The following is a 19,109-nucleotide window of genomic DNA, read 5'->3' as shown; positions in this document are numbered from 1 at the left end:
CTGATTATTCTTTTTGTTATTTTTTTTTAAATAAAAATTTATGTTCTTATGATTAAGGGGGAGGGGCCTGAAAAATATGATATTTTGATGGGATATTTAAAGTACTTGTAGTAGTTTTAGCCAAATTTCAAAAATACTTCGTCAAAATTTAAATCTTTTTCTAGGGCTTAAAATCTTTTGTTTTTTTTTTATCTTGTAAGTTAGTGAAAAAAATTCTCAAAGATCATGAAACCACTGAAAATAGTCATCGTTCGAATAGGTATTTAACGTATTTGTAAATATAATACGACCTTATTATGTATATGGTACGGCCATTTTTTGTATCGTTTGATACTATTTTTATTGCGTTAGAGTGAGATGGATATATGATGAACGAACGAACTTACGAAACGAAATTGTGACAGAATAAGCCTTCTGTTTTTTTCTTCATGAATTATAGTTATACAGGTTTATCAAAGATTTGTTTTTTTATTTCATTGTATAAAAAAAAATCCCCTGTAAATGTTTTTTTTTTTTTACATTATTATTATCAAATAATTCTAAATACAGCGATGTTTTCTTAATTTTGTTTCGTTCCCGCAAAAGTGTCAATTGAATACATAAATACATCCATCTCTATTGTTGTGTGTTTTCTTGGAATTGGTGACCGTAATTCTCTATACAATAAGTATATCGTAAAATGAATCATGTTAATTAATTATGCATCAAAATGAAAAATTCGTTGTTACTTAAAAATCTCTATGTGCTTAAATAGAAATAGGATGTTATAATAAGAAAATTGAAAACGAGTCAATTTTTGACTGAATCTTTCTATGATTTTATTTTGAAAAATACATGCGTTTTTTGTAATTAAATGTGAAAACTCGATAAAGAACAAGCATAGAATTTAAGTTTCGAAGGTTTAGGTATTTAAATGATTAGGGTAATCCAATTTCATTCTGAGTTAGAAATAATTAATTTGCCAAGTATCTATGTGACCCTCGGTGCAACGTGAAACAGTGTGTGTTCAAAAATTATATGCGTTAGTAGTCTGAAACCATTCTGACGAATTTTTTTTTCCACACGCGGGTGATGTGCCCTTAATACAAATATTTCAATTTTGGTGTCCATTAATAATTCACTATAGAAAATGGGAATCAAGTTGTGGTAGAGCGTTAAGTCTAGCTTTTCCTTTATTCTGTGGAGATACAAAACATCAGATGCAGCATAACTTTTTTGTTTGTCTGTTAATTTAATTTCACCAATGGGTGAAATTTTCCATTGCCGAAATCCTAATTAATCATCTAAGACCCAAAAGGCCGATCATCTGAAGCCCGCAGGACCGATAAACCGGGGTTCGAAGGGCCGAATACCCTAGCACGTAACAGTTGGAGATAGCCGTCGGTTGCCTGCTACTAAAGCTATAAAAGGTTAATTAAACTAAAATTTAATTCCAAGTACCTACTGTTACAGAGCAGTTGTTTATTTTTCTAGGTGCCCCCTTCAACTCTGGAGACTTTCTTGACCAGGATAGAGGAAGGGTATTGCCGACACAGGAATCCATACCACAATAATCTCCATGCAGCGGACGTCGCTCAAACAGTTCACTACATGTTGTGTCAAACTGGACTTATGGTAAGCAGGTTTTGTTTGCAATAATTAGGTTCATTTTATTAAATTTTTATTTAATGACCATTATAAGGGTTAAATATTTATTTACAAAATTTTCATAATCCCATTCAAATTTATACACCTTTCCAGAACAAACATCCTTAATTTCAAACTCCAATTCAACGTAAAATCTTCATTCTTTATGTAAATTTCTTCACTGTACTCGAGTAGAAAACTTCTTTACTACACTGCACTACTTTAACCTTCTTTAGCCAAAAGTGTTATTTGATTCAGATTTACAGGTTCTAGCGTATCTACGGCATAGACAATCATCTACAACTTAAACATTACATTCCCAAATTTCAACATTTCCGTGCATTCGCTATCATATGTTTCTTAGCATATTTAACTTTACGCCCTACTTTGTTATTCCGATAGATTGTAACCGACTTGTCAACCAGAATTTTTTCTCGAGTATTGATTAGGTCCATCCATACTGCGATTAAGTAAAATAATAAAATAACATTGTAGTATGAATGGAATCATTGACTAAATCAATTATATTAGATTACATCAATAAATTACCGCGGTCTGCCGTTTTGGTAATAATTAGGTACCTATATTGATTTACTTAATGAGTTTGACTATTTTTTCGATGGCAACGAACTCCATTGAATCCTACAGTCCCCAATTACCTAATATCGATTCAAAAAAATTCGTTACTCATTTTCTGAAATATGTGAGCGGTTTATGATAGTCATTGAAGATGGGGAGAAATTTTCTTAGAAAGTAGTAGAATGAAAAGGGTGTGAGTATTTCAAATTGAAACTTTTTACTGAAATCCAATGATGACTTAAGGTTATCTTTTATTTATATTCTATTGCAAAAACGGAAATTTTCATCTAAAGTTGACAAATTTTCTTTGACACTTGACTGGTTTACATTTAAATAACAATGATAACAATTCTATTATAAAATTATTCACGGCTTCTTTATTAGAAAAAATAAGAAATCTTTAATTTGACTGAAATATGTTTTTTAATGGCATTGATTTCAGCTATATTTTCGTGTTTATCTTTTAACATTTTTATGTTAGATCATCGTGAGTATTGTATTATTAGAATATTATTTCACATTAATACTTCAACTCAGATTACAGGTTAAATAACACGGGTTACCAGTGGTAAAACAGTAATATGATATGACTTGACTTGACTATTTGCGTAAAAAATAAACAGGAAAGTAATTTTGTTATTATTTTTATTTAACTTAATTCAATTTATTAATAAAAATATAAAACCAACTATTTCCTACTGTAATCATTCTTAAGATTTGATTTAATTATTTGGTATTCTTCATTGCTTTGAAAGTCTTTGTTTCTATTAAAAAAAGGCACCTTTAAAGGTTACTGAAACAATAAAAAAACTATACTTGCCTAAATGCAAAAAGAAGCTTTGTCCTCGGGCAATAAAATTTTCCGAGAATAATAGAACATTACAATGAACAAAGTAATGAACCTTTTCTTGAGAATCTCTCTTTAATATGAGAACTAAATTTTGTTGTTCTTTAATATTATAATGTTTTTAAAATAGCTTAAAGCTTAAAACGATTGGAATTATTAACTAACTTTAATTAAGAAACCTTTTGAATTCAAAGTTCTTGCTAACAACCAGAAGATTAAATATTTATTTGAAAAAAAATGTAATACTGCCGTAACAGGACTAAAGAGTTTCATACTTAAATATTTAAACTACACGCAACTATTACTTAGGGTATCTCTCTTCATGTTTTCTACGTCAAAAACTTTTTGCAACAAAAACATAGGTGAATTGCGTGTTACAAACTGTTGCAAAATTTACTTCATAAATATTATTTAATATTCTTCTTAGTATTTTTTACACATTTTTGGCATAAATCTATCTTTTTAACATCAGTAATTGTTCCTTCTGTTTTCTAAATAATATGTTCCATAAAAATGTATTACTGAACCAGCATCATCAAAAAACCTTTTTTTTCAGAATTGGTTAACAGATTTGGAAATTTTCGCCACTCTGGTAGCAGCCATAATCCACGATTTCGAACACACTGGAACAACCAATAACTTCCACGTCATGTCAGGATCTGACACGGCTCTTCTATACAATGACAGAGCTGTTTTAGAAAATCATCACATTAGTGCATCTTTCAGGTAACTATAAACATATCTAACAGTGACCCTTATTTTCTTGACCCTATTCAACAAACTCCATAGGATAATAATCGTACAAAAAACAATGATGTTTCAATTTCATTTTCCCATGCGTATTGAATTCAATCATTGTATACATTTATTGCTTAACGAAATCGGTTATTGATGACACCGTTATTTTTCCAAGTTAGGCGTACGTATTCGTGAGGTAAATAATTTATTAGATTCAAATTCGAAGTCGATTTCGCGTCTAGGTAAAATTTTTACCTAGTAATAAAAAAATAATGTCATTTTAAATTCGATTCGTTTATTTTGCTGTGATATGTGTGAGTATTGCATAGGCGGTCAAAATTTAACGCAGTTATGCAGAAAGCAACCAGCCATAGAAAAGTGAAACTGAGATAATAGTACTTTTGTGAAAAGAGTGAATTATCAAATCTACACAATGTTTTTGATTTTAAAAATGATAAACAATGAAAACATAAGTTTTTCTATATTACAAACAATAATCTAATTATGTATTTGACCAGTTTTAATGATTTTTAAAGTAACATAAGATTTTTCTAGTGCTATTGGTGTTTTCTGCAAATTAAGAAGTGCCGTTTTTGTGATCGACACCATTTTCAGAAGGTGATTAATACAGTTCTTTTTATGAAAGCGGTCTAGTTGGTTTTAGCAGAATATAGAATTGACCTTCCTGCACCCGATAACATCGATATCTCATTTTTCCAAAATTGTGGACTGGCTGCTTTCTGCATAACTACGTTCAATTTATCATCTGAATACTTTATAATTTCATGTAAGTTTTGTCTAAAACAGCAAATTCGCAATTCCGTTGTAAAACAAGACGAAACATTAAATGATGTGTATGAAAATTATTGATTTTTACCGAAACTAACTACATTGCGTACATTTTTAAAAACAAATAAAAGACAATTGTTTTCCGTAAAGTAAAAAATGTTTTTCAAATGTTACTTTTTACATTGTAAAGGTGACTTATGAATATTTAAGTGTAGGTACTTTTTATGAGTTTGTGTCTTTTATACGCCACGTTCATTCCACTACCACGATCATAAAAGACACCATATTAAAAATGAGCTTACTACTCAAATCTAGACAAGTTAATTGCTTTCTTTGCGATCTCAAACTCGTTAGCTACGAAAGCTTATAGGATAATTTTTAAATACCCTAAAAACGTGAGTGGAATGTCGCTATACCAAATGCTTTAATGTTTGTAAGACGTAAGAAAAAAAAGCTCTTGGTGAAGAGAATATACGAAATGTTAAAAAAATTAAGTCTTTCATTTCAGGTTATGGAATAAATACGAATAAATAGGTACGAAAAAAACTTAATTTAAATATAATATTTGTCGATCATAAACTGAAAATTATTACAAGACGTTTAATTTAACTATTGATTTTTTATTTCCCTTTCTTTATTTTTCACCACGACAGGCCAGGAGGCCCAATCACAGTGGTGAATCACAGCACAGAACACGCAGGCTCGAGAAAAATAACTTTTTTTTACATTTTTAAAGTAATAAAGGTCTATGAAATACTGTCCAGTAAAAAAATATTGATAATTATTAGTGGCATAAAAAATACTTTTAAATTTGTAATTTTTAACTCTCGCAAAAACGGTGATTTTACTGGCCACGCCCCTAATACGTCACGATTTATGTTTTTTTATTCCTGCCATTGAAATTTGTGTAGAACAATATCACGAATCTTGATGTCACAACAACCATGGCCAAACACGTCGCGTTTTTCTACGAACGTATTTTTATTGATTTTTTTTTTTTCATTTATGTATGAAAACATTTCTCCACAATATCCATATTGATTTTTAAAATACAATCAATTATTCTAAATCCATTTCATATATTTTTATCGGTATTCGTAGTAGTAGTATTCCTTTATTTTGTGTGCTCATCGGGAATCAAACCCGGAACCTTCCGTGCGTGAGTCAAGCATCTTAACCACTACACCATAGAGGCCTCCAAATCTGTTAATAAACCTCGTGAAGCACATTTGGCTACCGTGTATGAGGTCACGGGTTCGATTTCCGATGATCCCAACAATTTATTGAAAATATGTTTTTGTTCCACTACCTCCTACACTTTTTCCACTTCCTATCTATTTCATTGTTTCTGAACTAACACCTAAATCGTAAAACTGATGATCTTGCCTTCAAGGAACAAATTATTATGCCGCAATTAATGTAGGTGTCAAAGCAGTGCCTATGAACTATTGGGAATGAATAATAGTGAGGTGATATGTCTATTACTTACGCTTCAGGTGTCAGTCCTGGAATAAGGAAATACAGTTAAAAAGCACATTTTATAATGACAACTTAATTTCTTCCTTGTTGGTATCGTACTCGGACCTTATGCATGAGAGTCAAACGCACTAGCCACTGCAGAAACAGGTGGACTATTATTATAAATTAGTTTTCAATATACTATATTATCATCACCATTATTAAACTCCTGTGCGCACCCGATGGTGCAAAAGCCACAACATTTATAAAATAAATGCAGCGTTTCACAAACATCTCTTACAAGAAGGTAAGGTGAACAGTTTTTCACTTCAGATTAGAGGTGGTAAAAAAATGTAACTGCTGTTTTTAAAACAGTTACCCTCCCGAAACACCTAAAACATTTTCACAAAAATAAATTAAATCGTTTAAAAAAAAACAAAAACCAAATCACCAAGCGTAGAAGTAAACAAAAAAAACATTTCACTTCGCGAGAAAAATTCGACGCCCCGCCGCACTCCGTATTGAGCTTCACCTTAACTTCAAATCTTTATCCATAATATCTATCTACTCGTATTATAATATCCCAAGGAAGAACTAAATACATACACGTATCGCTAGCCTAAAGCAACAGTGAGACATCTTTGAAGAACATATTCTGACATAATCGGACTTTAAGGTGTGCAAAGGGTCTGAACTGAAACGGTCAAAACTGAATAAAATTATTTTAAGTTGATTATGAATACTATATATTTTATATGTTAACTTCAATATAAAGTTCAATATTTTATTATTTGAAAACATTGATTTATTTTATTTACTAACATATCTGCGTATGTATTTCAAAATCAGAAATATCAGATTTATCTCACTGTTGCTTTGTACTACTGATATATACCCATGAAATCTCCTCAGCCCGTCTCCACTTCACCCGACACACAGAGTACCGTGCCCGTGTTCATCCGTGTCTTAAAAACAAAATTTTAAATAGCACCAATTTGTTTCCGTTATAAAGGAACACTAAAAACTGAAGGTGTTTCCACAATGGAGTAGCAAATTAAACTGAAACAATGTCATAACCAGTTTTAATTTTTAAGATATTTTTTAAAAACCGGAAAACTTCACTGTTTTATAAAAACTGTGAACCTACACCGTTTAAAAATAACTGCGTTTCATAGAAACCCTGTTATAATTTTGCTGGGTGTTGATTTTTTTTAGTTTTTGACCCATCCATCCAGACTCCATTCAAAATTATCAGAGTTTACATACAGTAATGAGGCACTTAATCAGCTCACAATTTCTTTAAAATGCTGACCCTGCCGTTCGATCTTTTTTGACAATTATTCATAATTAGCACGTGATAAACACATGCCTTGAATAATAAATACCATATTTAAAAAAGGGTTTTATATTTAATAAGATAACACACGACGAAGTAATATAACAGGAATGCCAAGTTTACTAAGTGGCTCAATGTTAGTATAAGCCCCCATTAAAAATATAAGTAAAGTAGCCCACCCAATTTAAATAACACATATTCACTTGTTTGCGCTGACAATTTTTTGCATATATAGGTACAATATTGATAATTTAGCGTGGGTAATTTATTATAAATGTTATATTAAAATTAATGTACCTACATATACATATAATACGTATATAATCCGAATGAAAACATAATTATAGGTATAAATAAAATGGCATTTTGTGAATTTAAATGTCTTTATTTGCATTTACTAAAAGTTTTAAGCTGAAAAATAGTAATTTTATTATATAAAATAAGGTTTCTATAAAATACATTGAAAAATAACTAAAATATTTTTTTTAATATTTTTTGTTTCTTAATTGACGAAAACTGAGCAACGGAAAAACTTTAATAAATGGACTTTTTATTCACAACAAAATATTTAAAGTGATAAGAGAAACGAGAAGCCAAAAAAAATAATTAATATACTTTAAGTTGAGAGAAAAATATGGGGGGGGGTGAAGGTTGGGGTCGCACACTACACTAAACTGTTATTTTTTAAACGTCTTTACGAAACAGCTTAATTTGTGAAACGGTAGCTGTTATTGCTACTTTTATAATAAAACCAAAATGCCTATCTCTACTTCAAATGCCAGTCCAGGGACAATCAAATATTGCACGGTAAAACCACCTTATCGACAAACATTTCATGTCGACCCTCCCAGGAATCGAACACAGAATTTCGAGCATAGTAGGAGAGTGCGCCAACCACTTCACCGGGAGGCGTAGGGAAAGGTGGTGTGAGATGGCATGGTAATCGTAATTCCGCAAATAAGCACGCGGCGCCGGCATCGCTATTGATGTCTGGGTTGTGTCCTCAAATGGTTTCTTGTCTGAACTTGTCTGACGCCAACATGTGAAAGAGATTTGGAATAGAACCATGTATGTTTGCTTAAAACCAGTGCTTTCATAATCATGTACCTACTTACTGTAATTCGTTTAATCCTTTTGGTAGATAATTAGCGTAAGATATAAGAAAACTGGTAATTTGATTTAACGAGCTTGGAACTTAAGTTATACTTTTTTAAGTGGTTATAATGTAAAGGTTAAAAAATGTTAATGATTAAAATAATATAAATTATTACAGAGTGAGATGGCATACGAGTATGCCATCTAGCATCCGATAAAAACGAATCCGTTTATCATAATCCTTTTGCGTAGAAAACGGTTAGCTTTACTCCAAAGATGAAGATCCTTGCATTTATTGCTTAGAGCTTTTTAGTCATTTTAGATCAAAAGAATGGTGGCTTAGCTGCTAGCTCTGCCATTTGCGGAATGTACTAGGCTACAAAAAACGAAAAAACTTTTTTAAAATTATATTTGCGCTCCGTGTGCGTAAGTTTGCTATACCCAAAGGTCTTGGGTAAAAAATGATTGCATAAGATTTATAATGTTCTTAATAGTTGCATTTTTCCCAGAATAAAATACTTATGGCATCTCATCCCTGGGCGTTGGGTGAGATTGTTTTTTAAAAGGATAATATTACGGTATTACTGTAGATAATATTCCACTTAAAATAATATTTTTAATTCATTATTTTACTGCGTTATTATTAATAATTTATAATAACCAATTACTGTCGTTTTAATTGAATTTATGTTTTTGAAAAAAGTTACATTTTCAAAAAGCATGCCATCTCAGACCACCTTCCCCTACTATTCTCATCTTTATATTTTTTCAAGAGTATTACCTGAGAGTAGCCATCGAGACGAATCAAACAATCATTCAGGATTCTGGTTCTATTTCACACACAAAATGCATTCTTCATCTACCCGGACACAGACTAATTTTTTAAATTATTATTATTGTAGGGTAATAAAGGACGATGAGTGCAACATCCTGCAGAATTTATCGCGAGACGAGTTTCGTGAGTTCCGCACTCTCGTTATAGACATGGTCCTGGCTACAGACATGTCTTTCCACTTCCAACAGATCAAGAATATGAGGAACATCCTCTCCCTGGCGGAACCCAGTGTGGACAAATCCAAGGCAGTCTCTCTCGTACTTCATTGCTGTGACATCGCTCACCCGGCCAAGGTATATTTTTTTTATAAATTCTTAGGTTTATTCAATCAATTACAAAAAAAAAATAGGGAAATATCACTTTTTAAATTAATAAGTGTCTACAAAATAGTGTCGAGTAAATAAAATATTATCATAATTTTGAATTCCACCGAAAACGGTCCATTGCATTGGCCACGCCCCTAATACGTCACGATTCGTGTAATTTTTTAACATTGTTTGTAACCGTTTAAATTTAAATAAAATATCGTCATGAATATTGACGTCACAATCATCAAGGCCAAACATATCCCGTTTTCGTAAGGACGTATTTTTTAAAGTTGAGTGAAAACATTTCTCCAGAATTTCCATATTGATTTTGAATATACAATCAATTTTTCTAAATCTATTTCAAATATTTTTTTCGGTATTCTTAGTATAGTTCCCTATTCCGGTATTAACTTTTTATTTGGAATTTAGTTAGTGGAAACCATTTTAATAACGGAAATCTTCAAGCAACGAACAGAGCATCATTTGAATTCTGTAAGTCATTTTCATCCACTAATAAATAGATATATTTTTTCCGTAGGAAAATTCAGTTTTGACCTTTTTATTCGCCAACAATGCACAGCCGAGTAAATGGTTTTATTAATATTTTAGTAAAAAAACTCTTATAATCCACCATTTTATTTTGTAATTTCCAGAAAATGTTAACGTTTCTCACAAAAACGGTGAAATGATATTAATGCAATGTTCACAATTTTTTTATTTTTGAAATACTGAATGTTCTTTTAAAAGTATCATAGACGGGTAAAAAAGAACGATTTCGTATGATACATTTTTCTGTTATAATATAGGTAACCAAGTAGTTTCTTCTCAAATACGTTAAATTCCGTATTCTCGTTTGATCTGGAAAATAAACTGAAATGGGGTTCAGCACATTTCACACCCTCAAGGAGTACGAGTGGGTGGAAGAGGTACTATCAGTTTTATGTATTTTGTATAAACCGTAAAGTCCAAGACTCCCTAGACTATATCTGTAGTCTAAATTGAAACTTAACGAAATCACTGATCCTATACGACAGCTCGCTATCTTAAGAATCTCCGATATTTTTCCGAAACGATTTTACTGCATTTTCTCTACGTGCTTAGACATCAGAGTGGGCCGATGATGTATGAAGTTTTTTTTTTTAGATATCAAAGTGAAAAGGTTTTAAAAAGTTGCCTTTTGGATCGCATTGAACGTAAAAATTATTTGAAAAAATATTCCATACTACTTTTGGCCCTCAACAGAAGTTTGAAGTTTATAACTGTCTGAACATTTTTTAATTATCTATATTAATAAAATATTTTTTTTGTTCGTAAAGATATAACTTAATCACATTACAAATTCAAACAAGTTTTAAAACTACCGAAATGCAAAAAGTTTACACTCCGCGGAACTGATACCGTTAAGTGCCTGACGAATATTGACGAAAACAATGGCACATTAAAACAATGCTACCCATTTATTACAAAACAAAGTGCAACTCACGCCCTTGGATGCTTATATAATAAGATTTAATGCAGATTATACAATTTAATTAGACTGATTTTCTTACTTAAATACGAAATGACAGCCGGTTTAGGGCAAAAAATTTACTTTTTCTAAAACTTCGAGCTCTGGTTGAGGGCCAAAAGTAATATAAAATATTTTTTTAAATATTTTTTGCATCCCGAGTAATCCAAAAGGCAACTTTTTGGACCCCTTTCATTTCAAAATTCGGAAAAAAAAATATCGGGCCACCCTATTAGACATACAGTGATAATGGGCACCGTTAATTATTTCTTGAACGCAAATGGCTTTATATTGTCTACTTTTCGACAACATATAAGTCTCTACTGATATGCGGTTAACCGGTCTTTTAAAAGAGTATTAAAGGCTTATTCGATGGTCAACGAATTTAGCATATTTATTTACGGTAATATTTTATAAGTTTTTGAGGTTTAAAAAATACAATCGTTTACCTTTGTCCAACAGCAAAAGTGCTTAAAAAATATATCACAATACCTCCGTCCGCACACGATGGTGTAAAGTGCATTGGTACACTAAATGCAGTGTATATCTATCATCTGTTACATGGAAATAAAGTGTTCCGTATTACGCTTCCGGAGTTAGACCAGGGTCGCGATTATGAACAGCTATCTTCGACGACATAAACTAATATCGATATTTATGAACCAAAGTGTGTATATTTACACGAAAATTTAAAGCATCTTCGCCGGTAACCGGTAATTGAACACGACTTTTCTATGTCTATCGGTTTCAAGACATACCCGTCTCTTCGTCAAGACACCAATTAAACCAACATGCAAACCAACATGCAAAACCCACTCTACACCTTCACCACAAAAATATAAAACCAACACGACATGCATTTTAATAAGCACGTGCACTGATCAGGACAAACATGCACTGATTAAATTATAAAAATATTCTCTTGTTTGAGAATTAATTAAAAAAGTAGAGGGGATGGAGGGAGGGGATAAGCTTAATAGGTTTTATAGGGTGACCATTACAGTGGAACATCGTATAAAGGACTATATTGGAAGTTTGTTTGATTATTGATCAAAGGAACATTATTTTTTAAAGCTTTCCTAATGTGAAATTTAATCAGTGCATGTTTGTCCTAATCAGTGCACGTGCTTATTAAAATGCATGTCGTGTTGGTTTTATATTTTTGTGCAACAACTATGGTAAAGGTGTATAGTGGGTTTTGCATGTTGATTTGCATGTTGGTTTGATTGGTGTCCTGACGAAGAGACGGGTACGTCTCGAAATCGGTAGACATAGAAAAGTCGGTAAGTGGTTATTTACAAATATTTAATAACATTTAGTTAAATGTTTGACCACAAAGTTAATGCTTTAAATATTAATAATAAAATATCTATTTAGAAATTGTTAAAAACCGAACGACATGTTTTTTTAGCGTTGGGATATCCACCACCGTTGGACGATGCTTCTTCTCGAGGAGTTCTTCCGCCAGGGAGATATGGAACAGGAGTTAGGACTGCCGTTCAGTCCACTCTGTGATCGCAACAATACCCTGGTGGCGGAGTCGCAGATCGGGTTCATTGACTTCATCGTGGAGCCGAGTATGGGCGTCTGTTCCGACATGTTGGAGTGTATCCTGGGGCCCCTCCACTCAGGCTGCAAGGGCCAACCACCCCCCCAGGGCTCCCCCGGGGGCCACGAGCCAATACACGAGGAAGCTGATCCGCCCAGACCGAAAAATGGTTATTATACAAAATAAGAAATACCATCAGTATTCACAAGTGGAAAGTCGTAACGTCACGAAATTAGTTATTTAAATAGCTTCTTCTAGATAAACTGTGCTATTCAAAATATGAATCTTATCTGGCATAGAGCAGCACTATCCTGTTATCAGGAACTTCTCTCCAACGATAAGGGGTCGAAGCAAAGTGAATATAAACCAACTTTTATGTGTTTTTTTCAGTCAACTTTACCTAACATAATTCGTATAGATATCAAAAAATTTAATAAGAAATGATCAGTTTTTATCTTCAGAGTAATGCGGGTGCATTTTCACTTTGGTATCTCCCGTGAGAAGCTAGGTAAAATGGCTGGTTATTTATAAAATAAAACCAAATTTTCACCTTACAAGGATATTATCAAACTGTTATTTGATATTTATTGCAACAAAGAGGAAAAATATTTTTGAGAATGGAATATGGAAGTCTAGTCTATTTACAGTGCTTATGACCTGTCATTGGCTGGTTTAAGTTGGCACTTTACAAACTGTGTAACATTCATATTTTATCAACTCTTCCATCTGTTGACTTTTGTGAAGTAAAAGAACTGTTACTTTAACAATGCCCTTATAAGCAATGCAAAACGGTTGTCAAGTTACAATAAAGTATTTATTTTAAAGGTGTTTTTAAACTTACAAATAGCAGGGCTCAAATATAAGTAGAGCTACTCACCCCTTTAAACTTTATGGCTAAAAACTACCTTTATCAGTAATATTGTTTATTTTTTGTTGTCCTTATTTCTCTTTTTTATTATTATTTTAATATTTTACACTGATTATCATGTTTCTTTCAATTTCATGTGGGTACTTTTTTATATTCGTGCGCTTTATAAATATGAATGGGTAATTAAACTGACTGAAAATCACCTGCCATTTTTCATAAATGAGTCATTTAAGTATCAAATCATCATGTTTAAAGTATTTTATTTTTGTAATTTCTTCATTTTTGTTTCAATATAGTAATGTTATTGTTATTATAATATATTATTATAGTGTATATATAGTAAATGCAGCTTTAGAACAGGTATTTTTGTATCTAGTGAAGCTGCTAGGATTATTTTCTTGCAATTCAATTCAATGTCTAATACATATTTTGTTTTATTTTGTGATGCATGTATGTACTTTTATTTTTTGACAATAAACGCCATATTTTGGCACTGAAAACCTGAAATAGTTTTAGATGTAATGCAGCCTTACAAAAAAATACTTTAAATAATAATTGCAATAATTACATACATACTACGGTTTTTGCGAAAAAGTTGCATACTTGATAAATGTATTTAAAAGTTTATAATATCACTAGAGTAAAAAATATGGGTAAAATTTAATTTTCTAGAAGTAGTCAGAGAAATAACATTTACAAGTTCTATAATGTTCAACATTACATGTTTTAAAAGCCTTTACTAATCAACTGTATTGTAGCAGGTCAAACCAAATTCAAGATAAAAAAACCATGGGCAACATGCCTGGGAGAAAATAAGAAAATTTGGAAGGAACAAGCTACTAAAGGTAAAAAATATTTTTATTTGTGTATAAATAAAATACGTATTCACATGGTATTGCATATTGCATTTAAATTTGGGAAATCATCCTGACTAGGTAGTTGAACGTAGTTATGCGGAAAGCAGCCACTCCACAATTTTAAAAAACAAATAGATATTGGTGTTATCAATTTCAAGAAGATCAATTCTATATTCTGCTTAAAACAGCCAGACCACTTTCATACAAAAAACTGTAATAATCACCTTCTGAAAATTCCATGATATCAAAAGTTTCTATGAGATTTCATTCAATATTAGATCTGGCTGTTTTCTGCAACATGCATAATTGAGGTTGTGTAGTCAGCCAGACTTTAAAAAATCACCAAAATTATTTTAAAACATAATTAAATTACTTTCTAAGTTATTTTTTTTTTTTGTGATTCTTTACAATTAAGTACCCTAATATTGTAATAAAATAATATGATCATACATAATGACATAACACACATCAGAGTTTTACAAGGGTTGACTGTTTTCTGCAATATGCACATATAAGGTTGTGTGGGCAACCAAACTTTAAAAACCATTCAATCTGGTATACATATATATACATACATATATAATTGAATTCTTTTTTGGATTATTAAAAAACGAATGCATGCATTATTTATCATTTTTCACAGTAAAAAACATTCCAAGTTGTGTAGATTCGATTATTCACCCTTTTCACAAAGGTGCTATTATCTCCGTTTCACTTTTCTATGGCTGGCATAACTACGTTCAGTTGGTTCTTGGATCAAACTAAGCTGATTTAGCCCGGTAGGCAGTGTTTTCGTTCCCGCTGATAGGTTTGAGGAGGGGCATCAAACTCTCTATTCGCCACACCTCAGTTTGAGCTTTAAAATTTTATCAGTTTAGGTACTAGATCAAGTTTAGTATCATTTTATTTATTTTTTCAAATGTCATTTTAGTAAAAAAATATGAAAAATATTATTATTAAATAATTAACTCTCCTTGTTGCTTTTATTTATTTTATAAACATCGCAAAAATGTTTTTGAATTAGAGGTAAGGATAAGCAAAAATTATTTTTTTCTTTCTGTTTTTTACTATAACAGGTTGGAAAAGTGTATACAAAAATGAATTCAATTAGTTTATACGAAAACGATACTAAACTTGAACTAGCAGCAAAACTGGCCAACTGAGGCGCGACGGATGAAAAATTTGAATCAGTTTGGTCTATCTCAAGTAAGAATTTATTTTCAAGATTGGAAGCACTTTCCTTCAAGATAGCGTCTTGTCATGGAAAGAAAATGTTGTTTTTATGGAAGCAAAAATAAAAGTTAAATGTCTTAAAGCAGTCAACGGAAAGAGCTGTGAAACTAATGCAAGATTTTCACGCCGAAATGATGGCTAAGGAAGAACAGAAGCTGTGTTCAGGAACACAAAAAACTGTATCCTGATGATGAAGTTCAGTATCTTTTTTTTATTTGTAAATACACTACTAAACTGAGCCAATTTTTTTTTTAACCCAACCGGATATCCTTCACAGTTCTTATATTATTGGTTTGTTCATATGAACCAGTGACATCGATCAAAGTAGTGCATTTTTTGTATATTTTTAAGAAACTTTGCCGTACAATTTAATGCTCCAATTTTTACCGCACGCAAGAAAATATTTTTTTTATCCAATTTCCCGTGGGGCTGAAGTTCATCATTAAATTAGATTTTTTTTTTAGATTTAAATATATTTCTTCATTATTCATAGATGTTTTGGTTTATTTTGTCACTTCAGAATAATAAAACATTGTGAACTATCATCCTACCTAGAAGGGGGGAATTTCTCTTATTTTGAAAAACTTTGGGGCTTTGCCGGTACGGGTTAGAATCATCGTGCAGGGATGAGGATACCCATTTTTGGTGTATAAAAGTTATTTTTTACATGATTTTAACTAACATTTATTGTGTTTTAAATACCTATTCCTATCAGTGCATCCCTGTAAGTAAAAAGAGCTTCGCAATTGCGCCGCTAAGCGTAGTTTGATGTTTTTAAAAAATAATAGTTTTATTTGAATATTCATTATTTTAAGCTTTTTTTATTACTCATGAACAAATATTTACCAATAAAAAGTCACACATTATTTTTTACAATGTTTATCTAAACACACTGAACACTCTTTCATAACACAAGCAAGCATTTTGGTTTCGATTTTAATTTACACTACTGGCTTGCGGCCGAAGAACGACTAAATACGCATTGGGAATCACTGAGCGTTTGGGCATCATCTAAGTGCCTTCATTTTTGAGGAATCAAGGGTGATATTCCAAACGCTCTCGCGGCTGTAGAAAACACTTTTATCTCTCGTGTTTCGTATGTAAATAAAAATGTAAGTGTTTGCTACGGCTGCGAGAGCGGTTCAGAATAGCACCGCATAATATAATTTTTTAAATAATTTTGTTATCTGTCATTTCAAGTTTAACGCTCGTAAAATATGTAATTTTTTCATTTTCACTAGCTATGCTAAATATATTTTAGCTTCTCAATGCACAAATTCCCCTGTATGTAATAATATACAAGGTGTATTTCATTTTAGTGGCATTAGATCTAGGTATTGAATGCCATTTTATTGACCATGTGTATTTCTAATGTTAAATTAATCTGGTCCGATTCAATTTCAGATGCTGAAATCCGTGCACAACAAAGTCAAGCTCAAAAAGAAGAAGATCCGCCTGTCGCTTCTGAAGATTGATGTTCAAGTTTCTTTCCTTCCTTCCTTAAAAGATTTTTGTTTAAATAATACTCATATTCATATAATCTGCTAAACAAATACATTATTTTGATCTACCGATGTGAAATGTAAATACAGATCAAGCAACATTGCAGAAAATATGTTATTTCGATTAATATTATTCCTTGCATACTTCATAGAATATTTTGTAAACATTTTATATGTTATGTCATTAGAAGTCATGATTTCGCACAAGCTATAGCCTAAGAAAGTAACACACTTTTAAGAATATTATTCAAAGTTACCAGTTGATTTGTTTTCTTGTACATAGTATTTAAGATGTAAATCATAGAAAATTGTTTCCATAGGAAGTTGTAAAGATAAATTGATATTTACTTTCACAATTGGCGAGCTTTGTAACCTTGACTTAATCATTAAAATTTACATTGCGCCTTATAAGTAGCTAGAAAATATTAGGATTTCCAAATTTCAATTGTATGTATTTATATGATCCAAATATATATTGTTCGCTTATGGAATGTCCATTTACAAAAATGCATAATATGTATGTCATATAAGGTATGTAATATTAAGATTATCACTTATCTCTATTTTTCACACAAAGTATAATAATAAAATATTAGTGATGTACCTATGTCATACCTATGTGTTTATTTTTTAAGTATGAAATTCATTGTTATACTTATTTATAATCCAAATATTATCATGTATTATGGTGTACAATTTACTGGTATTATTTTTGTCAGCAGGTCTGCAAAAACTGTATATTGTACTATTTTTAATTTAAAAATAGCATTTACATTAATTTTTAAATCCTTATGAAAATTCAACTATTGTTACAGTTTATGTATTATTTTATGAAAATTTTCCTTAGATTGGGTTATCCTTATGACCAAGTAAAATATACTATATACTCTGTAACATACCTATAAACTAGATCTCTCATTTTAAATAGATTAATTGCTCATGAGTATATAATATGTATTAAAAATAGATACTGTTTAATATTGAGTACCAACTAGAATGCCTGGATAGAGCTTAAAATAAAATACCTTTAATGTATAAAAAAATGTATACTTATTCATTTTTAAAGTAAGTACTTGTTCATATTACTTGAAATTTAGTTTTTCTTACTGAATCAAATGATCTGTTAGATTGTCTTAAGTGCGAAAATAAATTATTTTCAATAATGATGACTAAATCTTGCCAATTTGCCAAAAGCAAAGAATGTGCTACATAATATATCTTTATTTTATGTGAAAATTTATTTAAGCTGCTTAATTTTTGTATACCCATATACTGTATTTTTTAAGAAATTTATTGACTGCATTGTGGAATCTCTAAGTATAAATCCAATCCATTGGCATTCTTACTATTCTAAATAATTATTATTTTAAATTCCAATAAAGTAGAAATTCAATCTTCAAACCATAGATGTAATTAGCTGTTGTCAATTCTGTAAACACAAAAGACCAGATATAATAATATTACATACATAAAGAAAAAGTTGTTAAAATGTTAATTGATCATTTTTCAGGTTATTCAAACTGAAATATTATAGTAAAATCTCAAGTCACACATTTTAACCTCATTACCTTAAATATGAACATAATAAAAACTGTAAGAGACTAATGAATGAAACGGCATAAAAAAATCATCAAATAATCAAAATAAGTCTTAAATTCAAAATTAAGATTCCTGAAATTCTTAGATTATCCTCGACAGGTAATGATGGCTATTTCCAGTATCATCATCCAATTTGCAGCTAATTTCCTGAAATGTTACTATGAATATAAAATATTACAATGAGGCTAATAAAATAGAAAACCTATGATCAAATGAACCCGATTCCTATTATCACCCTTTAATATCACAATAAATAATTCACAAATTATAATTATGTTAATATCATTTTGTAGATGTGCCGTCCAAATTCTTCATAAAATTTATTGTATTGTTTAGTAATGTCCGTGCTTTTGTGTAATAACGTTCAGATTGAATGTGGTTTA

The 19,109-nt window shown here is 30.9% G+C and overlaps 1 protein-coding gene across 1 annotated transcript; it reads left to right on the top strand.

The window, feature by feature from the left end:
- Window positions 1-1,473: 1,473 nt before the first annotated feature.
- On the top strand, window positions 1,474-17,233 carry Pde1c (Phosphodiesterase 1c; the record flags this gene model as incomplete). The annotated part of the gene is made up of 6 exons (XM_088238756.1): window positions 1,474-1,614; window positions 3,609-3,778; window positions 9,371-9,596; window positions 12,530-12,836; window positions 14,297-14,380; window positions 17,030-17,233. Coding segments are annotated over 6 exons (999 nt in total), but the record flags the coding sequence as incomplete, so codon positions are not given.
- Between the last annotated feature and the right edge of the window lie 1,876 nt (window positions 17,234-19,109).

Source organism: Micrasema longulum, unplaced genomic scaffold, assembly GCF_059751315.1.
Source record: "Micrasema longulum isolate JH-2025_06_02 unplaced genomic scaffold, ASM5975131v1 h1tg001962l, whole genome shotgun sequence".
NCBI lineage: Eukaryota > Metazoa > Arthropoda > Insecta > Trichoptera > Brachycentridae > Micrasema > Micrasema longulum.
This window is presented reverse-complemented; position numbering and strand designations above follow the sequence as displayed.